The 9170-nt window shown below is 43.0% G+C and overlaps 1 protein-coding gene across 4 annotated transcripts; it reads right to left on the bottom strand.

Annotated features, from left to right (window-relative positions):
* Positions 1-1425: 1425 nt before the first annotated feature.
* Positions 1426-8475, bottom strand: LOC123723718 (protein fosB). Of its 4 annotated transcripts, XM_045724366.1 has the most exons (6): positions 7730-8472; positions 7328-7509; positions 5415-5801; positions 5090-5197; positions 4251-4607; positions 1426-3214 (listed from the first exon to the last, which is right to left on the bottom strand). In XM_045724366.1, the coding sequence occupies exons 1-6, from the start codon at positions 7791-7793 to the stop codon at positions 3161-3163; spliced, it is 1152 nt and encodes a 383-aa protein (XP_045580322.1). In that variant the 5' UTR covers positions 7794-8472; the 3' UTR covers positions 1426-3160. The 4 variants fall into 4 exon arrangements, with proteins under 4 accessions (XP_045580322.1, XP_045580321.1, XP_045580320.1 ...); XM_045724365.1 differs by having other exon boundaries at positions 1426-4607; positions 5445-5801; positions 7730-8475; XM_045724364.1 differs by having other exon boundaries at positions 1426-4607; positions 7328-7506; positions 7730-8474.
* Between the last annotated feature and the right edge of the window lie 695 nt (positions 8476-9170).

Below are 9170 nucleotides of genomic sequence, written 5' to 3'. Positions count from 1 at the left end.
AAAATGCAAAAAATGAAGGGTTTTGAAATATTTCTTGAAGATTCATATATTTATAATCAAGGTCTGCCCCTCAACCTCCACTCAATTAGGTCAAGACCTCTTGGCCCAAACATAGATACCGGGCTATGTGAATGAAAGATCACGATACAGTTTACAATAGGGGTGGAAAATCACAACAATACATGATCACACTGGACACATAGCATAGCAGAAAGAGTGCCAGAAGACTTCTGGCACTGTGTAAATGAAGCTTTTCATATGATTTGATACATGTCTATCCTAGAGGATATGAGTGTTGCATTTCAAAGTTTCAATTTCAAAACATAACATTGCAAGTTTGCAACTCATGGAAAAATAAGGCATTTGTCAACCACACAAATGGTAAAAGACCTCTTGTCTGTTCCAGTCAGTCTTGCATGGAGGTATTTGTATGAAGGCAGGTTCACTGATACAACAAAGTTACTGAGTTTATTTCATCATTGCTACATATGTCCATGACCCATCTCAACTTGAATTGTTAGAAAAGGAAGTTCCAAAATGGAAGTTCTCTCCCTCTCCCTCTGCCGCCTCAATTCTCCTCTCTCGATTTCTCTGTCTTTACCTTTCTGTCTCTCTCATTCTCTCTCTTGGATGGTACAGATTAGAAAACTAGACTTATGTGAACTAGACCTCATTTCCTGATCTGTCTGGTGCTGACATAGGTGTGAATTCTTCCAAACCGGTAACTGGGTTTCCAGGGTAAGACAAAAATGACATAACATTCTCTAAGAGAATGCATGGTTGGAATTCAAGATATCAATGCGACACTATTTAGGGTGTGAAATAAGAAGAATATCGGGGGCATGAATATTCAAACATGCTCTCATTCAGTGGAAGAACCATGGTATATTTTTGTCCAACTCTGGAGACTATTCGAGCGGTTTTGATGGAACAGGACCCATAGACCTCCTCACTGATAAGTTGTAAGTGAATTTGCCAGAACAGGATGTTCTATGATAAGTTCATCTGATATACTATAAGTAGCACCACAAAACCATTCTGTACACAAGCCATACTTATCCAGACCGTGCCATCTATCAGTGTAAACCCCTTTCACACATCATCAACAATGCCATGGTAGGTTCACGGAAGGAAATGAAAAGACATGGAAGTTCGTCACTCAAAAAAGGCATATAAGGCCAGTTCCTTGTCTTACCACTTGAAGCCTGGCACTTAAGTTATATTTTTTGCTTCACAATAAAAATGGAGAGGCCCTCTTTTCAATTCACAACTAAGACTTTAGCCCATCTAATGATAAGCCAGACCATTTTTTTTTCACAATCACACCTCCATTGATATTTCAAGTTACGCAACAATAACTACTGTGAGGTGATTTATTTTTTTTATGAGAGCAACTCTCAAAAAGCTCTCCAAAAATGTCTGTTGTTTGAATCACACGATAACTACTTTATTGAACAGGAATGCACACTGGACTAACAGACTGTTCTCAACAAAAACATTCAATAAAAAATTATTTGCATCATTAATACTTTAATATGTATTTTGACATTCAATTCATACTAGTTTCCTCATTTTGGGTCCGTAGGGGACTAAGTGGTGACATTAAGCTTTGGCGGCATAGGCATTGGGACTGACCTCAGAGAAAAACAAACAAACAGGCAAATGTAAAAGCAAAAGGCAATAGCACCACCTCAATAATCTCATCATATTGACAAACTGCAATACATGCAGCATCACATGTTAGATATAGTTATCCTGAATAATGTGCTTTATATGTAAAACATATGAGCACAGGCAGTGATAATGTGCGTCATATTGAGGGAATGGTTAAGTATTATAGTTTTTTTATAAATCTTTGTTCTTTTAGAAAAATATCAATTTTAAAACCAGCCTCAACAACTGCACCTCTGTTTCTTCATTGACAAAAATATCCCATTTATATTTTCAAACATTCATACTTCACAATAATTGTACATACACTTAAATATACACATTGTTTTGCATCTATATGCATATGCTTTTAAGTATACTTTTGACACATAGAAAATGTTTTTATAGTGCACATCATGCCTCTGAAGTTGCCAAACCTAAGATAAAAAATAAAATTACAACACAATAATAGTTACAATGCAATAGTAAATGTAACATTAAGGGGAAAAGAACAAGGGCCTCTGGCAGCGACAACACAGGTAAGAGCAGAGGACAAAGCAACAACAAAAAACTCAAACATAAAACATAAAAAAATGTCACTGGAAATAAAAGGAACAAATTCACAGACAAATGTAGAACACATACTCATAAAACACCCCCTCCTCTTGTCTCCTCTGTGTGTCCGGCTCCGTATTGTGCTCTCTCATCGTGTCAACCTCAATCAAGAAATAAATAAACGGGCCAAGTGGCTCAGAGTGAGATACACTCACAATAAATGCACCTCCCACTAGGAGAGGCACAGAGGCCACTCATCCCAATGTTCAGAGGTTGGTTGAATATTCCTTAAAAGTCATATTTTTTAAAACATATTGGTTACCAACAGACTCATCTCTGACAAAAGCTCTTTACCAAAAGTACATTCCTCTCTCAATGTTTTTTTTCTCACCATGATATTTTCTCTGTCAAAGGTAAGACTTAAAAACAACCACAGAAAATACTTGGTGATAAAGGAGGGTGAAGAACATTATACAAAATAGTATCAGTAACAAATGGAGGACAATCCAGATGCTTGAAGTATGGCGGTGGTACTCTGCAGGTAAGAGGTAACCCATCCATACAATTGGCAAAAGCAGGATTTTTTGGGATTGTTTCAATTCAATTCAGGCTTACGAGTACAGGGGGCTCATCCTCTCTCTCTGCCAAAGTTTCAGCTCTCCCTCTAGACCTCTACCTCGGCTAAAGCCTCTCCTTTCATTCTCCCGCCATCTTTATCTCACAGTCACAACACAAGTCTCATTTCATCTCCATCGTTTCAACATCCAACAATGGCTCAGGAGAAGAAAGAAAAGAGTGACAACTCTTTTACATTTGTGTCCATCAAATTTGGTGTATTTTCAGTGTGTGTGTGTGTTTTTGTTTTTGCTTTTGTCTGCTTTGAGCGAAATACTCCAGGGCTCCTCAGTTGGGGGTGCGTCCGCGTCCGTGTGGGACGTGTGAGGTGGGCCGGCGCTCAGTCTAGGTCCCAGGGGCTGGAAGGGCTCGGCGTGCTCTCAGGGTTCGAAGACTTCAAAGAGACAGAGAGAGACACACAGAGGAGAGAAACAAAGATGGAGAGATGGACGAAGAGTAGACGGCAGGATAAAAAGAGAAAGAGCCAGATAGCTGGAGGCTGTGACGCCCTTCCCTTCCCAAGTCACAACTAATGACGAAGAAGCAAGAGGAACCGAGAGGATGAGGAAGGCGGGAGGGGAGAGCAAGAGCTCAGCAGTCTGGCCTCACAAAAAAAGACCCAAACCTTAGTCCTTCTTCCCTATTTCTGCTTGCACAAATACATTCAGCATGAAGAGAGGGATGAAAAAGATGAGAGCAGGAGCAGTGAGAGAGGGATGACCGACAGAGGGAACAAAGGGGAGGATAAGTGTGCTTGTGGGATCGCAGGTGAGCATGTTGCTATTTACTGTATGCACTGCACGTGCACGTCACAAGACGTTGAAAGATTCATTGTGAATTAAGCTGGGTATGATGTCAGAGGATCTTTCAGAGATCGACTGACAACTCAGAGCCCAGAGTTTTAGACTCAATTTGAATTCACTTTAAATACTTGGTTAGGTACGTTTAGTTTTCTCATAAGGACAACAGTGGCTTATATGCACCAAATGCTATGTGGTCAAACTTGGTTTGATTTCATGTTTTTTCAGGTCTGAATGTGTGTGAGTTTGTATGGATCATCATATAATGTATGTTATCCATGTTGTTGACTTCGTCTATCATGAGCAACTGGTTTCTGCCGTATGTAAGTGATTGACACAGGGGGGTGTGTGTGCGTGCGTGTGGTGTGTGTGTCTGTCGGTCAGTCAGAGAGCGAGCAGCGAGGGCGAGTTCAGGGAATCAGAGGACTGCTCGCTGCTGCTGTTTCTCTGGTTAGCGCTGACCCCGCAGGCTCCCTCTGGGTAGCTGAACACAAATGAAGATGTGTATGAAGGGTTGTAGCTGCCAGCGGCCGCGCCATCATTGTGACCACCACCCCCACCGTCGGCCACCAGGCACGGCCCACCCGGCGCAGGCTCGCTTGAGCCATAGAAAGAACTAGAAAACGCTACCTCCTGCATCATCCCCGGCTGCTGTTGAACCTGTTGTTGCTGCTGTTGTTGTTGCTGCTGCTGCTGCTGCTGCTGCTGCTGCTGCTGCTGCTGTGAAGTGGAGGGCTGCGAGGTGTAGGCGGGAGGCAGGTAGAAAGTGTCCTCCACAGTCAAGCCCACGATGGAGACGGGAGCCTGTTGGGGCAGTAGGGGCTGATGCTGGAGCTGTGTGGAGCCAGAGGCCTGCTGCTCCTGGTAGGGGATCTTGCAGCTGGGCTGGTGAGCCACAAGGACAAACTCCAGGCGCTCCTTCTCCTTCTGCAGCTCAGAGATCTCAGCCTCCAGCTCAGACTTCTCCTCCTCCAGGATGTCAGTCTCCTGTAGAGGGAGGGAGGGAGGGAGGGAGGGAGGGAGGGAGGGAGGGAGGGAGGGAGGGAGGGAGGGAGGGAGGGAGGGAGGGAGGGAGGGAGGGAGGGAGGGAGGAGAGTGAGAGGGGGTAGAGGGTTAGACAACACATGTGTTCTTATTCTACGTCTGTGGAGGTGGATGCACGGCTATGTTTTTAGATATAGATAGGTCTACATGTTTCCCCCTTGAAATAGATACTTTAGCCCATGCTAGGACTGGTAAATTAGACTATACCAACTGTAGGCACAATAGACTGTCACAAGCACTATAATCATCTTCGCTCTCTTCAACTAATAACCCCCGTCTCTTAATAACCAGCCCCTTAAATAACATAATGTGTTACGATTACTCACATACACAGTCATTATCATGAGCCTAGTTATGTAGCATAACAGACTGCATATAATTATCACAGGAAGTCATTTTGACAGTAAGAACACAGCCAAGCTCACCCCCTGCAGTCTGTCAGTGAGTTCGCGCCGGCGGTTTCGGCATTTGGCGGCTGCCAGCTTGTTCCTCTCGCGTCGAACACGCCTCTTCTCCTGCTCCTCTGGAGTCAACTGGAGGAAAAGAATAAGGAGGGATTAAAACAAATGCAAACTTTGTCTTTGCCGCGAATCTGTCTAATGCACTTGAATGGGCTCTCGCTAGCTGAGAATAACAGATATATAGATGTATCGTCAAATACAGTATCATAAAAAATGCGGCGAACGTGTTCATTCTTGCTGTCTATCCATTCGACATATAAAGATTGACACACGGGGCACACACACTTACAAACACACCAACATCTCCATCGTCACTCACAGACTCGTCTCGTACACGGCGGCTACGGGTCCTGGACTGACGGATGGGGCCCGGGGCTGGGCCTGGCCCCGGGGTATCAGAGCCTGCGGGAGTAAAACCTGAGCCAGAGGAATAACTGGGCCCTGGCAGATCATAAGGGTCTACCAGAGACACAGACTGGGTCATAGTAGAGGTCCCCATCCCACTCTGCCCAGAGGCCTGGGACGAGATGAGAGTTGGCTGCACCATCCACTGCAGGTCCTGGCTGCTGGTGATGGCTGTGACTGTGGGCACAAAGGAGCCTGGCATATCCACTCCTCCACTGCTGCCCCCGGAACCACTGCTTACCCCTACCCCGCCTCCAGCAGACACACAATCCTGGAGCACACAGAGATGGAGGGGTTAGGCATGAACACAGACAGAGAAATGTGATGCTGCTATACAATGCAATGACAACAAGTGACTTGCTCTTTAAACATTGCTTTGTGAACTATTTCGATGTTGATTCCCTTGAACATAAGAGGGTAGATATCACAGCAGAAGATTGCATAGCCTTGATGTCCATAAGACACAAACTTTCAGGGTACAGTTTGACACACCCATTCTATTCACAAGTAATCTATAAACAAACATTGAATAAACTGCCACCGTTGCAAACATTTACCAAGTGGATAAGAAGCTGACAGGTATAAATGCATTGTAAGACTAGTCATAAGCATGTATGTCCCCCTTATAATGTCTTATATGATCTCATTATGATCCTAACTTAATAAAAAACAATTTGTCCGTTGAAAATGTGCTACATATAGAGACATAACACATTGATAACCCTTATAATAACGTCAGAAAGGCTCATACAAACTTGTAAAAAGTAGTACATCGTTTCAGTAAATGTCACTCTTATAGAATGATAGAATGTCAGTGAGAGTTGGAGTCTCCCAAAATTCCTGCACAACAGATGTTATAAAGACATCACTGCAAGAATAGATTTAGGTGCCAAAATCTATCACTGACTCTCTGCTTTAATTAGAACTGAGGCGAGCAGTGATGCCGTAGTGAGCTCGGAGTTGCATTAATATTCATATGAAAGCGTTTAAGGCAAGGCGACATGCAGCTTTCAAGAGGCCGCCTCAACCAATCAACTCGCTCGAATAAGTGCCCCCTCCTCCTTCGTCCTCCCCCGTCACACCCTCGGTGTTCCCTTAGCAACGCGACGTAACACTCCAAAATAGAACGCATTTACGTCACAGCGAGTCCTGAGTACAGGGAGAGTGGAGAGAAGCGAGCAAAGGCGGAGCTTTTTCTGCGTACGTAGGAGGGCCAAAGCGTTGTCATCCGTTGCGCTGCGTGCTGTAAACCTACCACCGAAGACAGTACACGTTGCTAGTAAAGGTGGCACAGCCTGAGTCAGAGAACATGCCGGCAGGCCAGCCTTTACTACAATAAAATGCAAGTGCCTGTAGATTTCAAGGCAAATGGCAGCGCATTTTTTTCACGCATGGTTGATCAGACGTAAAAGGGAAAATCTTCTTGCCTTTGCCTTTCCCTTTCATAGAAACTATGTAACAACACGCTTATAATTATGATGATACTCAGGTTGATAAATCCAAACTCTGCATGGTAGAACTCTAACGCGGCAAGGTATAACTGCACCAGCATTTGCAAATACTAGTGAACTGTAAAGCATCATTGAATTCTAAACTTAACCCATATTTCTGGAATACAGCCCACGGCCACATCATCATGTACAACATAAATCAGACTTCATGCATTATTATATAAACATCTGTCAAATGAAATGTTTCCTCAATATTATAGTAATCAACATCGGAAATTGGGGGAAAAAGACACATAAGCTCCATTTCTCCCCCGATACTCATCATTGCTTGACTTATTGGACCTACCTGTGAGGCACTGGCCGGCGGGCTCCCGAAGGAGTCCACGGAGGAAAAGTACTGAGACTCAATAGACGGGGACGAACTTCCACGAGAGACGGAATCAAAGTCACCGGGGAATCCTTGGAACATTTCCCGGGCGGAGCCGAGAGAGAAACCTACAGTTCCCGGAGTGAGTGTGATGTCACCTGCTGTTCGAGCGCATACACAATGGCAACGGGAGAGGGGAGAGTGGAGACAGCTGTCAGTTTGATGTCATTGAAATGCAGTCTCATGTATCTAGGATATGGTCAACAGTAAACATGCATAACTGGAAACCTTGCTTTACGTGTAGCCAACATGTAATGAAATCACGTAATAAGAACCGTTGTTGCTGCATTATCTAACATTTATGTTCAGAAAGTATTTTACCGTTAATATGTTCCTTATTGTGCTCCGGTAAGATGCTATTGGTATCTTTCCAAAAAAGTTGCATGAAGAAGGAAATCCAGTTCGCTGCTATGGAAACAGTCCTTACGTTTCGGATTTAAAAAAACTCATCGATCCGATTCAGAATCCGCTAAAATATGTCCTTTGTCCCCTTTTTACAATGTGCAATGATAGATCCATGTAAAAGTCCACTATGTGTAAACTGATCAGCGATATAGAGTCACAGTCCACAGAAGCGAGTCTTGTCTTATGAATGAATCCATGGAGTACGAGAGAAGCATTGTAAAGGATACGAAGTCCCGCCTAGGAGTTCCGCTGACGTACGTGCCCATTTATGGGGTTATGTTTTTGTTTGGTATCCTTGGTAATGACGTTTGGATAGGGATTCCCTCTCCCACAGAAACCGTACAGCAGACGAGAATATAACATGTTACTATCACAGCCACGATATATTTCTAATCAAGAAACAATTTCTGATAATACATTTAATGAAACAACAAGTTATGACAATTGTAGTGTGCACCTAACCAAAGTATGTATTGTAAAGTAGATTAAATTAAAATCTAAATGCACTTGTTCTTAGTGTTTTGGAGGTGTAAGCTCATGTAGCCTAATAATTATTTTGTAGACTCAGTAAACAGCCTAAGTATTGTAGAGTTAAGCTCAAGTAAAACTTTGAGGGCTAGTTTAGCCCATTGCCTAATGAATATGTTAAATAATAAAACAGGTATTAATGTACATACTGTCTGGCTCCTATACATATTATTATTCTTTGCACAGGCCTAAATAGATAAATTAATATATAAAAGAATATAGATCTAGCATGTATGCTAGCAAATATATAGCCTAGTATATACTGTAGGCTATAACCTAGTGACAATGAAATGGAAAATTACTGAAATTACTTCTAGGCTATTGAGCAACATCATTGAAAAATAGGCTATGGGACAGGCTACTTCGTACTGGCACTATTTAAGTAGGCCTATTTAGACCGGTTGTCCATTATAAACATATGCACATTCCATTGTCGATTTCTTACGCAATTACTTGCTTTGACATCGCTCACAAGAGGAAGGAAACCCACCAGGCAAAGAGAGGAAATCCTCTCGAGTGAACTTTCTCACTGACACGCCCTCGGGAGTTCCCTTTCTTGGAGAGGCCGTGGAATCCCTCGTTCTATAACGGGGTCTTCTGCTGCTGGGATTTCGACAGGTTTTTGCGCTGGTACGTTTGAACACATTCAGTTATTTTTCTTTATCATAGCATAAAGTGGCGGATCATCAGATTTCGTGCTTCTACACATGCATTGCTTGCTGTTTGGGGTTATAGACTGGGTTTCTGTACAGCACTTTGTGACATCAGCTGATGTAAGAAGGGCTTTATAAACAAAATCTGATTAATTTCATTAAGATTTCTTTATGAG

This window comes from Salmo salar, chromosome ssa09, assembly GCF_905237065.1.
Source record: "Salmo salar chromosome ssa09, Ssal_v3.1, whole genome shotgun sequence".
NCBI lineage: Eukaryota > Metazoa > Chordata > Actinopteri > Salmoniformes > Salmonidae > Salmo > Salmo salar.
The sequence above is the reverse complement of the archived record's forward strand: the minus strand, read 5'-3'. Positions and strand labels throughout refer to the sequence as shown.

Bases quoted from the DNA above. Each gene is read 5' to 3' on its own strand.
- LOC123723718 (XM_045724363.1), bottom strand. From the start codon at position 7,793: ATGCAACTTTTTTGGAAAGATACCAATAGCATCTTACCGGAGCACAAT. The intron at 7,510-7,729 runs GTAAAATACTTT...GCGCTCGAACAG, and splicing joins CAATAAGGAACATATTAACG to CAGGTGACATCACACTCACT. The intron at 4,608-5,089 runs GTGAGCTTGGCT...CTCCCTCTACAG, and splicing joins TCACTGACAGACTGCAGGGG to GAGACTGACATCCTGGAGGA.